At 48.2% G+C, this 21775-nt stretch overlaps 9 protein-coding genes and 1 non-coding gene across 10 annotated transcripts; 6 read left to right on the forward strand and 4 right to left on the reverse strand.

The window, feature by feature from the left end:
- The first annotated feature begins 35 nt into the window (after positions 1-35).
- On the forward strand, positions 36-3481 carry V1508DRAFT_375376 (fungal-specific transcription factor domain-containing protein). The gene is made up of 5 exons (XM_066937571.1): positions 36-419; positions 493-1475; positions 1534-1782; positions 1840-2407; positions 2458-3481. Exons 1-5 carry the CDS (start codon positions 131-133, stop codon positions 3345-3347), a joined length of 2979 nt encoding a protein of 992 aa, XP_066793661.1. The 5' UTR covers positions 36-130; the 3' UTR covers positions 3348-3481.
- Position 3482: 1 nt separating this feature from the next.
- V1508DRAFT_406125 (aldehyde reductase-like protein) lies at positions 3483-4578 on the reverse strand (the record flags this gene model as incomplete). Its single annotated transcript, XM_066938745.1, has 7 exons — positions 3483-3773; positions 3811-3871; positions 4010-4137; positions 4177-4251; positions 4302-4364; positions 4401-4420; positions 4500-4578. 7 exons carry the CDS (start codon positions 4576-4578, stop codon positions 3483-3485), a joined length of 717 nt encoding a protein of 238 aa, XP_066793662.1.
- Positions 4579-5459: 881 nt separating this feature from the next.
- V1508DRAFT_399591 (male sterility protein-domain-containing protein) lies at positions 5460-6421 on the forward strand (the record flags this gene model as incomplete). Its single annotated transcript, XM_066938271.1, has 3 exons — positions 5460-5737; positions 5770-6091; positions 6116-6421. The coding sequence occupies 3 exons, from the start codon at positions 5460-5462 to the stop codon at positions 6419-6421; spliced, it is 906 nt and encodes a 301-aa protein (XP_066793663.1).
- A 964-nt stretch (positions 6422-7385) lies between these two features.
- Positions 7386-9015, reverse strand: V1508DRAFT_399592 (general substrate transporter; the record flags this gene model as incomplete). Its single annotated transcript, XM_066938272.1, has 2 exons — positions 7386-8572; positions 8628-9015. The coding sequence occupies 2 exons, from the start codon at positions 9013-9015 to the stop codon at positions 7386-7388; spliced, it is 1575 nt and encodes a 524-aa protein (XP_066793664.1).
- A 1396-nt stretch (positions 9016-10411) lies between these two features.
- V1508DRAFT_252621 (uncharacterized protein) lies at positions 10412-12285 on the reverse strand. The gene is made up of 2 exons (XM_066936393.1): positions 11905-12285; positions 10412-11855 (listed from the first exon to the last, which is right to left on the reverse strand). The coding sequence occupies exons 1-2, from the start codon at positions 12146-12148 to the stop codon at positions 10567-10569; spliced, it is 1533 nt and encodes a 510-aa protein (XP_066793665.1). The 5' UTR covers positions 12149-12285; the 3' UTR covers positions 10412-10566.
- Positions 12286-12325: 40 nt separating this feature from the next.
- On the forward strand, positions 12326-14224 carry V1508DRAFT_423994 (glycoside hydrolase superfamily). Its single transcript, XM_066941236.1, has 3 exons — positions 12326-12743; positions 12802-14100; positions 14159-14224. The coding sequence occupies exons 1-2, from the start codon at positions 12718-12720 to the stop codon at positions 13934-13936; spliced, it is 1161 nt and encodes a 386-aa protein (XP_066793666.1). The 5' UTR covers positions 12326-12717; the 3' UTR covers positions 13937-14100; positions 14159-14224.
- Positions 14225-14548: 324 nt separating this feature from the next.
- V1508DRAFT_t83 lies at positions 14549-14638 on the forward strand. The gene has a single exon. It is a non-coding gene; the product is annotated as a tRNA-Asp (tRNA).
- Positions 14639-15089: 451 nt separating this feature from the next.
- Positions 15090-16771, forward strand: V1508DRAFT_359446 (uncharacterized protein; the record flags this gene model as incomplete). The annotated part of the gene is made up of 2 exons (XM_066937107.1): positions 15090-16677; positions 16725-16771. The coding sequence occupies 2 exons, from the start codon at positions 15090-15092 to the stop codon at positions 16769-16771; spliced, it is 1635 nt and encodes a 544-aa protein (XP_066793667.1).
- A 780-nt stretch (positions 16772-17551) lies between these two features.
- Positions 17552-19192, reverse strand: V1508DRAFT_359463 (uncharacterized protein; the record flags this gene model as incomplete). Its single annotated transcript, XM_066937109.1, has 1 exon — positions 17552-19192. The coding sequence occupies one exon, from the start codon at positions 19190-19192 to the stop codon at positions 17552-17554; it is 1641 nt and encodes a 546-aa protein (XP_066793668.1).
- A 947-nt stretch (positions 19193-20139) lies between these two features.
- On the forward strand, positions 20140-21522 carry V1508DRAFT_406131 (uncharacterized protein; the record flags this gene model as incomplete). Its single annotated transcript, XM_066938746.1, has 5 exons — positions 20140-20202; positions 20479-20661; positions 20827-21266; positions 21302-21338; positions 21439-21522. 5 exons carry the CDS (start codon positions 20140-20142, stop codon positions 21520-21522), a joined length of 807 nt encoding a protein of 268 aa, XP_066793669.1.
- Between the last annotated feature and the right edge of the window lie 253 nt (positions 21523-21775).

Raw genomic sequence — 21775 nt, forward strand, 5'->3', positions numbered from 1 at the left:
TTGTTTGCAGTATTTGTAAGGGTTAGAAGCGCTGACCCCACAAAATCGTTCGATGGTGGCACAACTGATATGACAAAGGCGTATCAATATCGAAACATATTAAATGTCTATGAATTAAACTTTCATTGCGATGGTCCAGGCGAATATATCAGTACTACAAACTGGCGTCAGGGGCGGTGGTCCGAATTTAGGGAATTCTAGGGATAGGATCGGGAGTGGGGCAGACCGAATAGGCGGTACTAGCTCCTGCAGCGGCTTCGGTATTGGACTTCCTCGAAGAGCAAGCGATATCGGCGAGACCAGGAAGGCAGTTAATTCAGATACTTCTGCTAGTACTATTACCAAGTTTGTATGCGATTTTGACGGATGTGAGAAGGCCTATAATCGACCCGAACATTTGACAAGACATAAACTGAATCGTGAGTGTCCCAGACGTTTGTGAGCTTTTATTGGCAATACATTTCATAATGAGTTGCTAATGCCTCTACTTAGATAATCCTGTTGCGAAGAAATTTTTTTGCCCAACCTGTTCAAAGACGTTTGTTCGGGGTGATCTTCTACGTCGTCATATACCATCTCATAACAGCGTCGGACTAAATCGTGCGCGAAAACGAAAAGCGTCAGAGATATTAGACCATAAAAATTCTCCAGAAGACGATGAATTGAGCCTTGGTGGTGATAATCAAATTGACTTCTCAACTGTTCGTCGACGGTCAAGTATGTTGGACGAGCACGAGGTCGATTCTGGGATGAGTCCAAGCAGTACTGTCGCGGCTGCGAGATTTAGTGCTGTCAGAACATCTCCAATACCGCTGCAGCAGCTGCCAAAACAGCGGACAAGCTCGCCGTCGTCGACGAATGATGTTTCGATGGGATGCATGCGGACTTCAACGATCTTGACTGATGCCAACGAGCAGCCGAATGGTGGAGTGTCCAACGGATTTGCGATTGACACAGAGAGATTAGATCAAACGATGCAGCGATACTCAGAAACAGAGGCGTCGCGGCCAATAACACCATTGCAGAATTTGAGAGGGTTATCTGAAAACGCCATTCCTTTGCCCGAGAATATGCAGAAAGCAGAAACTACTATGACGTCCACCACTCTTGAATTGGGACCGCTAATGCCGTCCCCCAGTATTCCGTCTGGCATCACACCGGCCCCTGTTGCATTAGATAGTATGTTTCCAGTAGATATGATGCCGATATTCGGAGAGCGAGATTTATTCGATTTTGCGAACTTTCCATTTGACGACCGGTTTACGAATTGGCTGTTAGAGGAGCATTCTACGGGTGACAGTAATGGAAGCGAAGGATCTACGGGAAGGGTTGCGTCGTTGCAATACCAGGATTGGACCGGTGACTACGCTGGTGCAAACGCCCAGGAATTTGGATTTGTATCGCTGCCCTCGCCGCCGCAGAACGGTGAGATCGTATCCCCGGAAGCTCTTTCTCGGATATTTGATATATACAGAGTAAATAACCGACATTCCTTATGTATCTATGTGAAAATAGTCTGATATTTTTTGACAGACTGTCATGCCCGATTTGGAAGATTGTTCGCAAATGAATTGTCATACGGTCTCATCGTGGGTCCATCTTTACTGGCGTCACTTTCACCCGCAGTATCCGATCCTTCATAAGCCGACATCTGATCCAAACAACCTTCCTCCTCATCTTCTTGTTGCCATGTTTACGCTCGGAACGAAGTACGATAAAGATGCTTCGTCACTGCAATTAGCGATTAAACTGCATCTGAATTTACGAACATTGGTCTATAGTGTAAGTTTTGTTGCTGCCGTGGTTGAGTACTGATCACATGAACTGATATATTAGTAGTGTCCCGACTTTGTTCCGCCAGCAAAGCTATGGGTGTTCCAGACGCTCCTACTCGGCGAGATGTTCGAGAAAGTCCTTGCGAATCGGCATCTCCACGCAATGTCTCATGTGTTCCACGGCACATTAATAACGCTTATGCGCCGGGGCAGCTCGCTTATTAATCCAGAGCTTACAGAAGACTCGACCGCGAACGGCGCGACAAACACAGTCGAACGTCACTGGAGTCAATGGATAAAAACCGAAACCACGATCCGCACCGCATTCTTTGCGTTTATCGTCGATATCCAGCACGCAGAAATGTTTGGGCATACACCCGCTTTATATGCTAACGAGTTATATCTGGATTTACCGTGCGATGAGAATCTGTGGAATGCGGCTGATTCGGAGTCATGGAGTGCGCTGGTGAAGCATTCGCGGAAGCGACGACCGAGTTTTTTTTCAAGCTTGAAGTTGGTGATGTCGCATGGGTGGAACCGGTTACGGCTCAACCCGTTTGGAAGATATATAGTGCTGCATGGGTTGCTCTCTATCTCATGGACCATGAGGCAACGCGGGATAATATCGTTCGGTTTGTATAGGATGTAATTGTATTCCAGACTTGAATGCTTACTAGATCAGGTATATCTTCTAAGGACAAGAAAGGCGCAGAAGCCACGCGTGATGCGTCGCCTCAAGCATCGGCACGAGCAACACCTGAGCCGTCAGGTCGACTAGCGATGGAAATGAGTTCGAAAGACGCAGCTATATCGGGTGATTGGAGCACGGTAATCTACAAAGCTTTCGAAACGTGGAAACTCGCTTTCGATCTTTCCGAATCTGAGAACCCTTCTGCTATCGGCATCCCGTTCATACTGGCATCTTCGTCGCTTCATAGACTCGGAGTTATTAGACTTTACACTGATGTGCTACAGTTACATGTGTATGCGGGATTATCGAATGTTCTGGGCCGGCCTATTCGAGCGCAGGACTGGTTACGAGCAGAGGAATCCATGAAACTGTGGGCAAAATCGAAAGGGGCATCTATTTCTGTATGGCATGCGTCGAGACTAGTTTCGGGGGCTTTATTAGGACAAATGGCGTACTCAGCGGATACAGACGTGGTCTTGCATCGACCATGGTGTTTGTATATCGCGTGTCTGGTGCTGTGGGCATATGGATACGCGATGGAAGACTGCAGTCGGAAATATTCGGACCATCTGGCAACGAAGAACTCGGTCATGAGTTTAGCCGCTGCACCATCCGTCCTAAACCGTATGGGGTCACCCGTGGGGGCTGCACCGCGCACTGACACAGTATGGAACGCGCGAGAGGATATGGAGCGATATTTGGAGAGGTTGCTCGCGATAAGCGATCCATGTGACATACCGAGTTTGCCTACGAAGAACTGTACAATTGGATTGATGACGTACGCGGGCAATTTGTTTAAAAATTGCAGGTGGACGTTATTGGGTGAAGAGGCGGCGTATCATTGTCGCCGTTTGGCGTGTGCGATTCCAGTACGATCGTAAGAAACGAATCAAGTAATGTATTTGGACATAATTTAGGACTGTTTGGCCAGGTGTTTGGGTTTTCGGAATCGGAATGCTAGGATGTATTATAGTCGTAGATTAGTACTATTCAAAGATCTATATCCTATTCCCTTCCTACATCCATGCGTATTTTCTCGCAGCTTTAGCTTTGACTCTTTCTTCTGCGAGTTTCTTTGCAACCTTCGTGACTTCCTCCTCACCAGCCTCCCCAAAAACGACATGGGGAAATTCATGCGTAGATTTTTCTCCAAGATCGAGATTTTTGGTAAAATCGTCGACCGGAAGCAGCACAAAGTCATGGAAATTGGATTCGATTCGTGATGCAGTGATACTTTTTGGAAGGACGGCAGTTCCGCCTGGACAGCCCAGCTGATGAGAAACCTGAGCAGGCTCCTTAGCTAGTTTCTTGGCATGGCAATCTCTATGGTGACTAATCGTCGACGACGCGCGGGATGTTGTAAATGTTGTTACCTAGGGAAGAGTACACTGTGACGACAATGTTGCTTTCCTGCAGACGTCGAGAAGCTCGGATTGTTGCAGGTACGGGTGAGCTCCTATCTGGTTGACGGTTGGTGGAATGACGGCGCTGATAAGAGAATTAAAAATTTGTAGGGAATATGAAGACAGTAAAGCGGACATACTACCTGAGAAGCTCTTTCAATTTCTCCTTGGTGAAGTTCGAGACGCCAATACTTCTGACTTTGCCATCCTTGACTAGTTTCTCCATCGCGTGCCAGGTGTGTTCAATCGGACAGTAGTCCAGCAAAAACTAACAGGATCCGTCGGGAAGAGCCCATCACTCACTCACGAATGCAACAGGCCAATGAATGAGATACGAATCAAGACAGTCAAGCAAATTCTTCAGCCTCTCATTAACCGCCTTCTAGACCTTGTCAGGTCTGTGTCGCTTGTTCCATAGCTTCAGGAGGTCACCAAGATCTCGGAGCTCTCAACGAACGACGATGCGATGCCGCGACCGACTTCCTCTTCATTGTCCTAAGCAGCGGCTGCATCGATGTGGCGGTAGCCGACTTCAAGTGCAGTCTCAACAGCTTTTCAACTTCAAGTGGCTTGGATTGCTGTTTACTCGAAGTTAGTTTATGTCAAGTCGAAAAATCCGAGAATTCATACCCAAGTACCGAGACCGATGGCAGGAAGGTAAAGTGAATGTTCGTCGCAGCGACGTTATTGCATATATTTCGATATTCATACACAGAAAACAAAGTTCTGATACTCAACGGTGAACAAAAGGATGTAGCAACCTCAGAATCGATCACTTAAGCCTGGCCACTGAGTGCGGGCTATACGATCTGCGACAAGTCCACTTAGGCAAGCATTACTTCGCATTGGGATGGCCCACATAATCCTGACGATGCGGACAAGACACGTTTATCTGCACCTTAGATTCGATCACGCCTTGTTGAAACTGGCGACTCGATTATGTCATAGGATGGTTGATGAACTCGCCAACAGTTTTCCGTCGGAAAAGAGAGCCGCAACATGCGGGAGCAATGACCCTGAATGCTCGCAAACTATTCAGTCGCTTATCGACGGTATTAATAGCTAAATGCATATTCTAACAAGTGTCCAAGCTAATTCTAAGGCCGAACGAACAAATGATGAAATGCTCACCACAGTAATTATGGCCATTAACCACGGAAACAAATGTTCGGAAAAGCGAGTACAAGTCCGGCCATTCGCAGCAAGTGCCACCCCCGCATCAGAAGTGATCATTGCGGCTTCTTAGCCACTCCACAATTCGCCGAGCCTCAGTTCTACAACAAGGATACGCCGGAACTCCACAAATACTACTCTTCCAGTGCGAATATGTCGGAATTTGACAGTGTGATATTTTCTGACTGCGGTAGCCCCCGCCCCCCACACACAAAAAAAGGTCTAATAGTCCGCATGCTTACCGGAAGAGATGATTCGAGACGCGTATCAGGACAAGTTTGGCAATGTCCAGAGTCGCGCAGTAGACGTGTCTCCGAGAACGCTTTCGCCGGATAATATGGATACATAAAGCGTGCCTCTGCGGCACGCATCTTGGTGATCCTACGACCTAGGCCCTTTACACTGTCCGCAATCGTTATGGCACTACCTCCGGAGCAAGTAGCAAAAATTGCCGCCTATCCAAGTGATTTCAGCCGCCCGGATCTAGGCTTACCTTCAGACGTCTATAACAATCTTCTGTCAACTCTTACCACAGTCATCCATAGTGCTTGGGCTGTCAAGTTCAACTTCGGCATTAAAAGTTTCGAGCAGCATCACATCAATGGCACGCACTATTTTGATCCAGCTCTGTCTCGACGTGAAGACCATTTCTCCAGCGGCGTTCTATTTCTGCTCGTCGATCTCCACGGCCGCAGGTACTCCTACTCCTGCCGCCATCACCGAATAGACCGGTTCTCAAATTCGAGCATGCTCAGAACATGGGATATGCAAAATCCAAACTTGTCACAGAGCACATCGTTGAGCGAGCATCAGAACAGTACGGCCTGCACGCTCGTGTTATCCGAATTGGCCAGATTGTCGGCGATAGCGTGAATGGACACTGGAACGACACCAAGGCTATTCCGTTAATGATCCGGAGTGCATTGATGTTGAAGGCCTTGCCCGCGCTCGACGAGACTCCGTCATGGATCCCAGTCGACTACGTCGCGCGATCGCTCATGGAACTATGTGGCATTGTCAATCCCATTCCGAACGATATACCCCAGACAGTGTAACATGTCATTAATCCAAAGACATTCCGCTGGACAGAAGACCTCCTCCCGCCGCTGCAAAGCCGGCCTCCACTTCCGCATCGTCAACAGCGCGAATGGATCAGACTCGTTCGCGAAGGCGACCAAGATCCTATCCGCAATCCAACTGTCAAACTAGCGGGCTTTTTTGCAGCGAAATATGACAATGAGCTGTCAGGACGAAAGGGATTGGCATTTGAGACGAATGTTACGGAGAAGAACAGTGATGCTATCAGAAATGCCACAGATCCAGTTAGTAGTGGGTTGATTAAGAAATTTGTGGAGAGATGGTTGGAGGCATGGGTGTGAGTTTTTGTGTCACGATTATTTTAATTGGGGCTTGGGGCCGTTCTGCAAAGTAACTTCAGATACACTTGGCAATAAAATATAATATTCAGAAGATACTCGTTAACTACTGGAATTGCTGAGCAGTTAACAGGATAGATTTGTGACTAGCTGCCAGCAGTTTTCCTACTCTGGCAAATGTCGTAATGACGAGGTGCTCTGGCACTCAAACACCTTGGATCCGCCCAAGGTGAGATCCAACCACCCACAACCGGGACACTTCTTGGACGTCCACTCCCCATTGCACCCCGATCCAACATCGGAGATAATTTCCGCTTTTGCGAACCGTACACGGAGGTCTGCCCATTGCCTGTCGAGATCGTTCGTTGGTGATTTGTGTAATTTTCCTCGATGTAGGCGAACCGATTAAGGAAGATACAAGAAGTACAGTTGGCTAGCGGCGGCATGGTGTTACTTTTATACAACTCTTTCGCGTAATGCTGGGAATATATCGGTCAATGTTGACCGTCTCTTCGGCGCATTACAACGCTCGAAGACGACTGCAGCTCGAGATTGCGTCTACAAACTCACTGGAGATGCACGTACGATCAGAGATTTGTGCTCCTTCTCGGCGCGTACTTACTGTGAAGGAAATTCCTGATAAGATACTTAACCGAAGGAATAGACATTATTTTCAGATATTTGTTGCAAGGATACAAGTTTGACGGCATACAATTCGAAGGATCCTGGTGGATAAGCAAAGAGCAGTTCATACTGGTAACGTGAAATGGATTTGTAGTACTCTGATACTATAATTGGAACAGGTACTATCGAGATCACTTTGATTATTTATATACATGCATGTAAATCTATTACGCCGATGCCAACAAATCCCATCTGAATGAACAGCAAGTCATCCAACTATGCAAAACCAACCAAAACATATTGTATATGTACATAAAAACTCATGTTCAACACGACTGCGCGATTAAACCTCCATAGGCACCTTCTCAATGTTCTCAATCTCCTGTTTATCAGCATTAGCCGCAGCATCAGCCTCAGATACGCCGAGTGATGGAATGAAAGACTGGCTTTGCCATGCCTTGGGGACTTTCTCGTAGAGCTCATCGACTTGTTCGAGCGTGAGCCCCTTGGTTTCGTAGACAAAGAAGTAGACGAATGCGATGCATGCGAAGCAGCAAGTTCCCCAGATGAAGAAGACTTTCGCACCGAGATTGGCATTGCCGGGGCCGGAGTCCACCATATACGGAGTCGCGAAGCCGATGCCGAAGTTCCAGAGCCAGTTGGACGCCGCGCAAATGGCAACGGATTTCGAACGAGTGCGGAGAGAGAAAGATTCGCCAGTAACAACCCAAGCCACTGGACCCCAAGATGAGGCGAAGAAGGCAATGAAGGTGCAAACAAAGGCGATGAGGACTTTGTTTGAAACGACACTATTGACGGCTGTGCCTACGATGGCGACGATGTACTCGCTCACGCACATGCCGATTCCACCGATGAGAAGAAGATTGCGCCGACCAAGCTTATCAACGGCGTACATACCGGGAGGAGTGAACACGACATTGACAATGTTCGTGATGAGGGAGATGGTGAACGGGTTCGAGATACCAGACTTCTGGAAAAAATCGGTGCCGTAGTAGAAGATGAAGTTAATGCCAGTCAACTGCTGGAGAGCCTGAATCGTAGTTCCGACTAAGAGACGGTAAAGTTGACGACCGTCAGTCTTAAAGCAGTCGAGGAAAGAGGACTTCCCAAATGACATCTCGTACTCGTTGTTGCTCTGAATCTCGAGCAGCTCCTCAGTAATCAAAGGATGGTCTGGAGGGAGTGAGTGAAGACGCCCTAGAGAGCGTCGAGCAGAGTCCAATCTGTCCTTCTTGACATAATATCGTGGCGATTCAGGAAGGAAAACCATACCGATGGAGAGAATGAGAGCCCAGCCAAACTGAAGAGCAATAGGAATACGGTATGCCCCGGTGTCAGTACGGTTCTTTGTGCACTGGTTCACGATCGAGGCTATGAGCAACCCGATCGTGATAGCGAACTGATAGGCGGACACAATCGCACCTCGAATCCACTTCGGCGCGGCCTCAGACTGGTACAAAGGAACAATGGCCGAGATAAGACCAACACCTAAACCAGCAATGACTCGACCTAAAACATGTTAGAAAAATAGTATCTCAGGCATGCTTATCATTGGATGACATACCGACAATAAATAAGGGAATGGAAGAGGCAGCGCATTGAAGAATAACTCCAACACAAAAAACCCCACATGAACCAATAAGTGAGTAACGACGACCAACCATGTCCCCGATGAAGGAGATACCAAGAGCACCGCAAAAAGTACCGACGGACAGGAGCGAAACAATGAGCGAAGTCTGTCCAGAAGTGAGATATGGGCTACCGTTGGCGTCGTGGTAAGTTGCGAATTGTTGCTTAAACATGTTCATGGCGATAATACCGTTAATAGAACCAGTATCGTAACCGTACAGAATGCCACCGAAGGCAGCGAAGGAACCGACTATAATGGCCATCAAGCTGGAGCCCTCCTGGGGCTTGTCAGCAATGGCATCCGTCTTCTTTAACTTGAACATTGCGTGGATTGTGGAGTGATCCGATGATAGAATGATGTGGTAATAGAGTAGGACAGACTTCAGACAGTGGAGGAAAGGGGGCCTTTTATACACCGACAGAGTGCAGCGTCCTCCTGACTTCGGTCTCCAGGTCTTTCCCCACAGAGCGCGGCGAACCTTGTCTGGCCTAGCCTTTGTGGTAGCTGCCGGGGTTGGCCGGGGCCCCATGCTCCCCAGAGCCACTCATGCTGCACACACTAGCGCGGAGGATGCGGTCATGCGCTCCCCGGAGTAAACAATTGAGCAGCCCTCGCTATCTAGTGTGCACCGTGAAAACCTCATTAATCACGCAGCTAAGCTCCGGCCGTCCGTGTGTTGCCTGGAAAAATGTTAGTCCCGGCCGAGGATTTCGAACTCAGCCTTTCCCAATATGGCTAGCGCTGGGCTGTGGCGTAATGCATGAAGTTGAGCTAATCCAGATACGGTTAGATTGTCTATGTAGGGGTCATAAGAGGGTTTCAGGTCGGAAAAACTTCTTCCGGTAGCCCCACCACCCCACCACCCCTCCTCCCTCTTGTTCATGATGTTATCAGAATGGCCAGAGGGCATGCTTCCAATGCAAATTGCGAGCGGCGGCGGTGGTCAATAAAGACTGGGTAGCTATTCAGTGAGTGTAGCGTAGCTTAGGTGACGGACGGTCGAACTGTCAGTTAAGTTACCTTACTACTACGACGCAATTAAAGCGCTCAATCATGCCGCACTGTACCGCCAACCCGCCACCCATGCGATAAAATTGAGCGCGGCCTACGGCGCAAAATTCTCCGGAAGCGGTAACGTACCTCAGACTCTAGCATGTATGGAGGAATCGCAGAAAAGTTAATCCGCCAGCTAGCGATCCGCTCCCGAATCGGCCGTATGTTCACGCAAAAATTCCTCCGAAATGCCGATCCCGGTCCGAATGCGCCAATGGGAAGAGGTCTCTTAAGTCTTGACACCTGACACCTATTTGTGATCAGTTGCACATTGTCAGTCGGATGACAGCTGATTTACAACGAAGTTTACACGATTTGCCATCAGACACTTGTCAGCATCAAAGTGCACTTATGGAATGTCGTTGTTGCTTAATAAATTGTGTGGCGGTATTAGGGAAAAGCTGGATATTAGTCTAATATTGCGCCTCTGATCAGAAACTATGAACAGCAGAACGATCCCCACTTTGTATGCAGCGGAACAAATCACATACATCAAGCGCTGCCCCGTCATTGTCCAGCTGACAGATATAAGTAATAGCCATCGATCATACAGAATATTTCACAGTGACGCTCCAAAGGGAAGTTAATCGGGATAGTTTACGGTAACTATGTTAATGTCGGCCTACAGCTAAGATCCGACTAGCCAGCCGAGCTACATAGTGACGTCTCGGCAAAGCTGATTTGTCAGTGTGGACAGATGGCCTAGTATCAACTAAAAACCTTACTCCAAGTAATGCTCCACAGTCGAGAGCCTCGGGAATCATCCCGTAACATGCAGTGTGATTTACATTATATATACAAAGCTATTACAAACACAGACCTAGGCACCGGCAGCCTGTTTCATGATCATCTTCTTCACCCAATCCAAACTCTCAACTACTTCCAATCCCACAGTTCTTATTCCCACAATCGGCGGAAAGTCCGTGCAATACAGTTTCTGTAGTTTGTCAATAACACCTAACATCATGTGGTTGACAGGGTATCGTTCGGCCCAGTATTCTTGTAACACAACTTCGTCTCCAATATCGGATCCCTGTTGGCATGCCTTCTCGACTACCCGGACTAATGACGCAACGTCGCCCTGCCCGAGATTAAGACCTTGTCCAGCTAAAGGATGTGTAGTATGTGCAGCATCCCCGACCAAAGCTATCCGTGGTGCAACATAAGTATCACAATGCCGCATTCGGAGAGGAAAACTGGCCCTGGATCCCTCTTGGACTTCGACCACTCGTATGGGAAACTGCTGGCCCTCCGCTTCAATCGGCAGTCTTGCATCCCGCCATTCAAAGTCCTCTCTAATCTCCTCCTCATCTACACGAGACATCAAATACTCCAGATCCACCATTCCAAGCCTGAACGCCGCGTTAACCAGTGTACAAAACGCACTAGCACTTAGACTCTTCAAATGTGCCGCGTACTTCGGCGTCGTCGACCATACTAAACTCGCCTTGCCGTCCGGCATCGGGAGCAATGCGATCGGTCCCGTCGGAAGGAACCGCTGCCAGGCGATCCGTTGACGATCATCCCACTCCATATCCAAAGACGCTACTAACCCGTGTTGATTATAATCCCATCCTCGGGATTCAATATTCGCGAATGCACGAACGGGGGAGCTTACGCCGTCAGCGCCGATTAGTAATCGCGCCATAATCGTGTCGCCGGTGGATAGTTTAAGAGCGGGCCATGATGACAGATCGAGGTCGTCAAAATTTTGACCTTTTATGATTGCCTCGACTTTCGTATTGTCCAGAATCATGACCGGTGGATCAGACGGTGAATCGTTCAAATGGCTAAGTAAAGCATGCTGAAGGTTGAGATTCTCGGTCATATACGCAATGGTGCCGTCTTCGGTGCCAAGGTGGAATGCATCAAAATGGATCCTGGCTCCAGATACACCGTCCCAAACACGCATGTCGTCGTAAGGTTGAACGCGCTCTGAATAAACATGATCCCACACGCCAATTTGGGAGAGGTAGCGTTGAGAGGCGGGTGTGATGCTCGACACCCTGTTGGAGTACCGGTCTGGGTCTGGAGACCATGACTTCGCTGATGCTAGTGGCATGCCTTCAACGAGAGCTATCTTCAGATTTGATGTATATTGCGATGATTCTAATTTGTTAGCGTAGAGTTGATAGTATTCAAGTGATTATGGTCATACTCAATCCCGCGGCCAGACTGAGGCCCGAAATACCACCGCCCACAATAACTACATCATAAAGACTTGACGCAATTTTGCTATATGTTGATGAAGCTGTAGCTGATTTCTGGGTACCGCTTTGCACTCCCCTGACCGATTCCGATGCCAACGTTGAGGAAAAGCGAGGACGTACAAGATATTTCCGGTACAGCCTTGCACCGGCCCCATGCACGCGCAATGTAGTCCGCCTTGTACAAAACCTCATTCAAAGATATGATAGCGAGTTTGTTTTATGCGTCTGAGCCGTTCGATCGTTATAATGGCTGAGGGCCGGGACGTAGATGCGGGGATCTGTAGCTCCCGACAACGACGAGTTCTGTGATGACGTGTGGTCTTGAAACTTTATAGTCGCTGCACAGTTTCTATACCTTATCAGAAAATAACCGCTTTGAGCTTTTAACACTGTCGCTTCTATAATTATTCCCATATAATCTCAAGACATTCAAAACGTCAACTGGTTTATATGTGCGTTAATATCATTTACATATAAATTTAGCAGAATATATCTTCAAATAGAATGTCACCAGTTTAAGGAACGGGCTATCTAAATGCTGCTCTTCTGACCAAATCACGACTCGTAGAAAATGTCGACCGCAGGCCTTCAAGAAAGCACCGAAGTATTTTGGGGGTTGTTATTTCGGCGCGTGCGACAACGCGTACGTCAGTAGCTCAGCCCCGGATATAGTTCAAGTATTTATAGCGACTGTATGTCCTCATCCAATTTTTCTTAGATTCTGCCGGATCAAAGCGACCAGCATATTTGCCAAGTTGGTTATGAAATCATTCATTTATTTCGTCAAGTAAGTTCTTGCAGATTCAATATGATTAGATATCGGATCGATACTAACACCATCCGAGTTGGGCAATCTATGCCCGCAAGCACTTTGTTCCAGACCTCCCAGCTGAGCATTTAACACACATTCTCTACGCGTTCGCGAATATCCGTCCCGAGACCGGTGAAGTCTTTTTGTCAGACACATATTCCGACACGGATCAGCACTTTGAAGGCGACTCATGGAACGATACCGGCGACAACCTGTACGGTAATTTTAAACAACTGTATCTCCTTAAACAGAAATATCCCTCGTTAAAAGTGTTATTGTCGATAGGCGGGTGGACGTATTCGCCAAATTTTGCACCAGCAGCATCCGATCCCACTCGTCGCGCCAAGTTTGTGTCGTCGGCCATTGAATTGGTCAAAAATTTGGGTCTCGATGGACTTGATATCGATTGGGAATACCCCAAACCAGGCCCAGAAGCTGCAGATTACGAGACGCTGCTGCGCGAACTCCGACAGGCGCTGGATGAGTACGCAAGGGGCGTGCCGTCGCAACCGCGGTTCTTGTTGACAATTGCAACATCATGCGCGCCGGAGAATATTCGCGCGATGCGAGTTGCGACAATGGACAGATATCTCGATTTCTGGAATCTAATGGCTTACGATTTTGCTGGGCCGAGCTGGTCCACGATTGCGGGGCACCAGGCGAATGTGTATGGGTATCAGTACTCCGCAGAAACAGCGATCGAGATGTACCGTCATGCGGGGGTCCATCCATCCAAAATGATTATGGGCATGCCATTATATGGACGAGTATTTGGCAACACTGACGGTCCTACGCATGGATTTCGTGGTGATGGCGGGAGCGGGACGTGGGAGAGTGGTGTCTTCGACTATAAAGTACTTCCGTGTCCCGGCGCAGTGGAATATTTCGATAGTCAAGCTATTGCGTCGTATAGCTATGACCACCACAAACGGGTAATGATCACCTACGATACGCCCGAATGCGTGAGAGCCAAAGCGAGGTATATCCGGGATAAAGGCCTAGGAGGCGCAATGTGGTGGGAGTCGAGCGGGGATGCACCGATTTCGAGCGATAGATCAATCGTTAGAGCAGTGATTGATGAGTTTGGTGGGCCAAATGGGTTAGATAAATTTGAGAAGAATTGTTTGCAATACCCGGAGAGTGTTTACGACAATATCAGGAGCAATTAAGGGTTTGGGCGGCTGGCTAAGGCCTTATTGGATTAAGTTTTGGGTATTAGACTTAATGGACAAATTACAATCAATAGCTTTCAATCTATTCTATCATACAATAAACCTGCATAATTGTACGATTCGAAAGAACAACGACAGCCGGAGAATGAATCTCCCGAAAGGTGATCCAGGGCGTATGTAAACATATTTATAAGGCCCGAACCTAATCGCACTCTACAGCACAAGTTACTGTGTACCTGTACACGATTAAGAGGAATTCGCTCAGACAAAAATCTCAGAGGGGAACTGGGGACTTGGACTAGCTAGGCATTGCTTGGGTGTATTTACGGCACAAGCAATTCCTTCGTGTAGGTATGAAATGTCATGCTGTCTTAACCAAGTCGTCACGTCAATTCAATATACTCGTAGCCTTCGCTTATTATTGCATATGCCGAAGTTATCTATGAACATATCGGCACAATATCATATATTCCTATTTGGGGTGCCAGCCCCACCTCAGATGAGGTACGGCGGAATCAAGTGTTTTATTAAGCGAAATAAGTGATGCCCCGATAATTTCTGGAGTAGGTGCAATGTGTTTGGCGATTGGCTCTTGAGTTTCATAGTTAATCGGCAATAGTTTAGTGGCTAGAATTTCCGCCTGTCAGGTGCATATGCATCAGCACGCGGGGGACCGGGGTTCAATTCCCCGTTGCCGAGTTTTTATCTTTTTTTTTTTTTTTTTTTTTTTTTTGCTGAAAGTTATTGTTTGTTGCATTCCTGGAGATATATACATTATCTGAGAGGACATGGAGGGATCAATGGCCGATATCGGAGTTTCGTCAGCTTATTTTTGTAAGGGAATTACCCTTAACCACCTCGCTAAACCCCAGTGGACGAGCAACAAGGTTTAGGGTTAAGTAGTAAAGGCTCGGCAAAGCGGGCAACTATTTTATTGCGATAGCAGATAAAGAGCCCTGGTCGAATCGGAGCAAGCGCAACAAACCTCAAGCCCCACGCTAGTCAACGTCGAATTACAACTGAAAGAATTATGGCGCCCCGCATTTGCTTTTCGGATACCTTGTTGCTATCTCGCCAGTGCTGCCTGTTCGCAAGACTCTCGTCGCGACAATTACGAGGATATAAACAATTGAACAGGCTAGCTCGCACAATGGCTACACTGCCCAACCTCCCGTTGCTGTCCGCGCTCTCGTCGCATCCTCCGGCTAAGATAGCAATTATTCACAACTCCTCGCGCAAAGCTTTCGACTACAGCTCGCTGCTTCGTGACATCTTCCGATGGCGTTCCGTTCTCAGCAAGCTAGGATCCGACTCACGGGGCAAGCGCATCGCGATTATGGGCGAGAATAGCTACCAGTTCGTCGTGTGTTTGCTTGCGGCGACGTCGTTGCCGCGAACAATTGCCGTGCCGCTGTGCCCGTCTCATACTACACCTGAGATCACGTACCAGCTCAACGATGCCGATTGCTGTGCTATTGTCACAACCGAGCGGTTCAAAGAGAAGCTCGCCCCCCTGGTCAATGGACGTGATTTTATCATATACGAGGACGTCGAATTACCCCCTTGCGAAAACGTCACGATCGCGAAGGACCCGTCCGACGTAGTCGACACAAGCGGTATTATTCTTTACACTTCTGGCACGTCAGGTAACCCCAAAGGCGTCGTCATTCCCAATGCGACGCTCCACGCACAAGCATCCTCCCTGATCAAAGCTTGGGCAATCGCTCCAAAAGACACGATCCTCCATACTCTCCCTTTGCACCACATTCATGGCATTCTTAACGCTCTGCTCGTCCCGCTCTTCGTAGGCGCGACCATCGTCTTCCAGTTCCCCTTTGCTGCTGGCCCGGTACTGAGTTTACTGGCGCATGAGGACGCAAGCGCACCGGAAATTTCGATATACACCGCCGTGCCGACAGTATATGCCCGCTTGTCGACTCTATACCGGTCCTTGCCACCGGACAAACAGATCTCGATTACAGATTCAATTCCGAAGTCGTTGCATCTCGCCATGTGCGGCTCCGCGGCATTACCTGACCCGCTTCGTGACGGTTGGGCCCAGTTGTCCGGCGGTCGCCCGCAGTTACTCGAGCGCTACGGCATGACTGAAGTAGGCATGGCGCTCAGCCAGCCTTTGAAAGAAAGCGAGCGGGCGAGTGGGAGTGTAGGGAAGCCATTGCCCGGTGTGTATGCGCGGCTGGTAGATAAGGATACTTTGGAAGTATTGTATCAGTCCGTCGGGTGGCAGTCTGAGGAGTGGATTACGAAGAAGCCGGAGGGTGATGGCCAGGTGTTGGGCGAGATTGAGCTGTCTGGACCCACGATTTTCAAAGAGTATTGGCGGAAGCCGGATGCGACGGTCGGGTCATTTGTGACCGAAGCGAGCGGGCGTAACTGGTTCCGAACCGGCGACATCGCTGGTGTCGATAGCGCCGGTCGTTGGTGGATCAAGGGCCGCGAGTCGATGGATATCATCAAATCTGGTGGCGAGAAGTTGTCAGCGTTGGAAATCGAGAGGGAGATTTTGTCATTGGTTGGAATTGCTGAGTGTGCGGTCGTTGGTTTGCCGAGTCCGGAGTGGGGACAAGCTGTCGCGACCGTTGTTGTTATGCAGGCTAATGTCGAGCCGATCACATATGATGGTTTGAAGGCCGAGTTGAAGAAGCGCTTGACCGGGTATAAGATTCCAAAAGAACTGAAAATCGTCGAACAGATTCCACGGAATCAGATGGGAAAAGGTAAGTGTTTTTGTACAATTGTGGAATGATGACTGACCAGTATTTAGTGAATAAGAAGACTCTTGTCAAGCAAGTCTGGCCTGAGAAGTTTTAGACTCAATCGCATGTTTTCGCATCCATGGATATTGTATTATAATAATCATCATGGCTCAGCATGGCCTCTTACCGCTATCAGTGTTAATTATCGGGCATTCAAATGATCTACTTAAATGACTCCTAAGCTAAAGAACCCAACGAGTCCCGAGTCCAAACTAATACACTATACAATTATTTTTGAATCATTCATAAACACCGCATGATATAGATTCCGATTATCAATAACATTGGACGCCCATGTTCGTCTGGCATCCTTGCAGTGCGATATATGAACTGGCGTCGGGAAACGGCCCCGAACTGCCCAATGATGTATTTTCATGCTGCTGCATGTAGAACCTGAGTCCATGCAAATTCAGAAAGCGTAAGTAGTCAGGGTTGTGGTCGTTGTTTGCTTTTGCCACCTTTGACAGACATTTTGTTGTCCCATAGTCTAGACTGGAATATCAGGTCCAGGGACTCATTGTTCCAATGGCTTTGGCATATGCTAATATATCCATGCACCTTGTGAAATCCACGGGCTCCTCGCCAATTTCATCAATAATGGTGCTTTAGGACAGTAACACCTAATACCTCGCAAACTCATGCGTCCGCCTGCGAGTCGCCTTCTCAAATAGCCTTCTCGGATGCGATAATCCACTGCCGTCATCCTTCCAGTCTCTGAGAATTGTTGGTCCGGCAAACCCGAATAATTCTCAATTTATTGACTTGTCCAACAAACTAATACTACAAACCAAATAACGCCCCATTACATTGATCATGTACACGAACGAACCTAACTCTACTTGCACAGGGTCATGCACTCTAATAAATCTCTCGCCTTAACATGCACAATCCCTGAGTCCAAATCGTTGATTCCGATGTTGAGAATGATCGTGTCATCTATCCAGCCGTGGTAATACTCGTTCGCCAGCGGGTTGTGGTATGTCGAATTGCGGCGGATCGGGGTATTGTAGAGGAATGGGTACCTGGCAACTGCTTCCTTTTCGGTTGTCACTGGCTTGTTTTTTAACTCAGTAATATCCAGTGGCGCAGAGCTTCTCAAGTCCGACGATTCCGATTTGTCGCGGCGCTCAAGAGCGTCTCCAGTAAAATCTTTGATTGAATTCTCATACTCCTCCGCCTCCTGGTCTTCCAGCGCGTCCCAAATGGCACGTCCGCCGTACTTCGCTTCATTCCACGGCTCATGACGTCTAAAATTTGCATGGTCCCAGGCCATCGACACCGTAAAGATCATCATCTTCTCATCAGACCCAGCATAAATCAAATTATTTGTCCGTCCAATAATTTCAAATGGCGCCGTCACATTCATCACCATCACATACCTCCTATAAAAGACTTCTAGGTAGCTGTGATACTTGATTTGAAACAGCTCGATTAATACCGTATTGTGGATCGTCGGAATGCAAGGAAATTCGCATAATGTCACACGGAGTGTGTTTGTTCCCTGATGAATGTCATTGCGGATCTGGTCGTTATTTTCCTCGTATTCTTTCTTCAAAGTTGCGATGCAATTCGGCGCCGTTTCGCCCTGCACCAGATTCTCCACATGGGTGCCCTTGACACTGTCGACAGCAGCTAACGCCGACATCGAACGGTTCTCAATATTATGCTGCACGAATCCCATGCCTTTGTCATCATACAACACAAACCAGTTTTTCTCGACCTCATCGTAAAAATCCCGTGGCAGCTCCGTCAGTTGTCTAAAGCGGATCGGCACATGCCCGACCTTCATCTTCTCACCCAAGTCTGGGATCATCACTCGTAAATCAATAATATACTGACTCAAACAATTCGTGATCCCGTTCGTACCAATAACCATTAAGGGTTCTCCCATCGGTGAAAAGAACACGCGCGGATCAGACGGTCCGTTGGCCTCCTCGAGGAGCGGCAGCCAAATGCATTTCCCACTCGGCGACCGCCATTCCGGAAACTCGATTTTGTGCGTCCCTGTCTGGCATTTAAGTATCCGTCGGCCAATACCTTTCGACAGGCCCCAATTCATGTCACAGTACACCAATTCGTGATGTAGGACCCCGCCGTTGTGTAATGTCTGGCGTGCAAGCCCGAAATACGGATGTGCCGCGCCCGGTGGGTATGGCAGAATATTCGGATTATACCGCGCCGGCGTGTTGAATCCGAACCACGCGAAATCGATCCGAGCGAGTGTGCCCTCTGGGCCGTTTTCGGAAACAAGTACAACAGCGGATTCGCTTGTGTGTAGCGGGTTGCTGCACACTCCCAGCTGCTCGAGAGGAGAACCCGACGCGACAAGTTTCTTGTTAGTTTCGTATTGCTGGATAACCGACACCTGGATCTGCTCGTCGGTTAACCCATTGTCTGATGACGATGAGTTGACCGCAGTGGGCTGTCCAAAAGGGGCGTATTCGTTGCGAATCAGATTCGAGTACGACAGGCCCATGATTGTGAATGTGAAGAACGCGAGCACCACCATTAACCACAGCACGCGTCGAAATGGTATCGAGCTCTTCATCTTAGATTGCCGTGGACGAGGAATCCTGCAGTTTGAGAAATCCGCGTCTCCGCGATGTGTTTATGTGTATGTTCCGTCGTTATGCTGTGCGGGGACGGTGTTCTTCAGTCGCGTCACCACTTTAGCTGAAAAGTTTGTACATTCCAAGGTTGAATAGAACTTACAGCCAACTCCGGCAGATAAGCATAACCAATTCAAACTCTCGTCAAAACAATACTTCAATAGTCCCACGTGACATGCAAGTTGTTACCCTGGCCCTGGTAGTATTAATACGCGCGAAAACAGAGTTCGTGCATTCCATTTAGGGCAATATCGAATCCTCTCTTGGTACTGCCGTTCTGCCAATCTGAAGAGTGCTCCGCGATCCCTGAAGAAGCCACTACCAAAGTGCATACTTTAGCAGCTTTTTAAGTGCATAGCGAGTCGATTCGTGCTTGTGTTATGACGGCCCATTGACTGGATTGGCGCGAAGTTTGTCATTCGATACCGAGCTTACAAGTGACCGGTACGGTTTAAACGCACTATATTACACATTATTATCACAAAGGTGATAAATCATCAATGTACATCCTGTAACTTATCCAAATATCACGCGTCACGCCAAGCCTCCTCTGTCCATCTCAAGCGATTTAGTCATCAAAATCTTCCATCACAGGCAAACACTTGCTGCAATTACTCATCTCCCCACGTGCACGAAACCAATCTGTCGCTCAACCAGCCCCTTCAACGCGCGATAATCCCCGGCCCCGGCAGTGCCGGTCCACCACGACGGCCATATTCACCTCTGAACTTACAAAACCGGCATATTCAGTTATCATACGCACCCGGATCCAGCACTAGGGTCCTGGCCATCTAACGACCACTTGGATTCCAGGATGGCACACTTGCGAGCGGCGAGGCGAGGTGATCGCAGCAAGTGGAGTCCACTTCGGTTTTGGGTAGGTTTGATCACAGCAATAGGTCGTTCAAACCATGCAATAGTTTGCCACCGGATCTAGAGCAGTCGGATGAGTTAAATTGAGTGACGGATATGGCGTCACTAACATAAATCCGGATTCGGAATCTTTCAAGGTCCCTGCATCTGTCAAACTACCGTCTCCATGGCATATGTCATGATACTATGTATAATACGGACATTGTTTTCTCAAAGCTTCACCGGGGCATCAGTCTTGCCATCTATTAGCGTCATTATTTGTGGACCCACATTTTCACAGAGTTTGTTCGAGATCGAGTCATTAGACGAATTACGCAAACAGGAGGATCCGGATAATCCATTGACTATATACCGCGATGGCCAACGTTCGTGCAATATTGGCAACCGCACGATCTGGTTCTTCTGCGATACGTTAGGATATAACGATGGCACTTCCAAAGCTATGACTGACAATTCGCTCTCGGTCGCCTGAAGCTTCGATGACCCACGGTTACTGACCGATGCTTCCTCGAATTCTCTCTATTCATACGGTTGGAAACCGGCTGTGCCTTACACTGATGAGGAATATCCTTGGCGAAATTAGGAGATACGCAATGTGGACATATACAAACTGCCTCCAAGCCAGCAGCATCGCGCCGTCCAGTTTTTCAATCTCCGCAAATACAACTCCATCTGGTCCGCTTCAGATTTGGGCAACACGACGGTTACACTGGAGTTCGACCCTGACACAGAAATGTTGACTGTAACGCGTGACCAACAAGTGACTTTTCCGCCTACGACATATGCGTACGGTTCATTTGCGAGTATTGTCGGTAACGGAGTTGCTTTCCTCTACGGCCTCGATACCACCTATTCCAATAAGATGGATGTCCACGTCGCCAGAGTTTCTTTCAATCACATCTCAGATTACAAAAAGTACCAGTATTACGATGCATCTACGAAGTCATGGAGTTTTACTCAGCCGTTGCCCACTGCACGGCGCCCATCAGCGGCGGTCACCTCGAATTGGATGCCGTACTCGACGGGCTCTATGTTCTACTCCGAATACCATAGCGCGTATCTTCTCGTGTATTTCTCACAACTGGGCAGATTCAACGTTCAAGAGTATCCTACGCGCCGTTTCCCGTCGGGCCGTGGACTGTGGATAATAAGGTTCTTTATACGCTGCCGTCTGGACCACGTGGATACGATTATGGCGGCGTGGCTCATCCACATTATTACCAGAATGACGGACCGTCAGGCAAAGCTTGTTGCTCCACTATTCGTACCAGGACACCCTGTGCACGTATACGAAAGCAGCGAAACTAGTGTTCAAGTGATGTGAATTTATTGAACATACTTGCGATATAAATGCGCAGCACAATAGCTAGCTCTGTGAATAAGCCTCAGCATGGTTTCATAGCAAAATAGGATAAATACTTGACTCTGGTTACATACATTAGTCAACAGCAAGAGCAGAGTCCTGCCACATGCAATCTCAGAACTTACTGTTCCGTTTCTTTTGCGCTTGAAATTTTCAGTCACTTAGAAAACCACTTATAGTAAGCACTATGGACCCGTTCGGAGTATCATCTTGT

This window comes from Lipomyces doorenjongii (assembly GCF_038497915.1).
Source record: "Lipomyces doorenjongii strain NRRL Y-27504 unplaced genomic scaffold V1508scaffold_63, whole genome shotgun sequence".
Lineage (NCBI taxonomy): Eukaryota > Fungi > Ascomycota > Lipomycetes > Lipomycetales > Lipomycetaceae > Lipomyces > Lipomyces doorenjongii.

What these genes read in the sequence shown, in the direction of transcription:
- V1508DRAFT_375376 (XM_066937571.1), top strand. Translation starts at nt 131, where the DNA reads ATGGTCCAGGCGAATATATCAGTACTACAAACTGGCGTCAGGGGCGGT. An exon ending in GACAAGACATAAACTGAATC is followed by an intron (nt 420 to 492) that starts GTGAGTGTCCCA and finishes GCCTCTACTTAG; the next exon opens with ATAATCCTGTTGCGAAGAAA. An exon ending in TACGAACATTGGTCTATAGT is followed by an intron (nt 1,783 to 1,839) that starts GTAAGTTTTGTT and finishes ATATATTAGTAG; the next exon opens with TGTCCCGACTTTGTTCCGCC.
- V1508DRAFT_252621 (XM_066936393.1), bottom strand. Translation starts at nt 12,148, where the DNA reads ATGAGGTTTTGTACAAGGCGGACTACATTGCGCGTGCATGGGGCCGGT. An exon ending in CAGTCTGGCCGCGGGATTGA is followed by an intron (nt 11,856 to 11,904) that starts GTATGACCATAA and finishes CTAACAAATTAG; the next exon opens with AATCATCGCAATATACATCA.
- V1508DRAFT_423994 (XM_066941236.1), top strand. Translation starts at nt 12,718, where the DNA reads ATGAAATCATTCATTTATTTCGTCAA. An exon ending in TCATTCATTTATTTCGTCAA is followed by an intron (nt 12,744 to 12,801) that starts GTAAGTTCTTGC and finishes ACACCATCCGAG; the next exon opens with TTGGGCAATCTATGCCCGCA.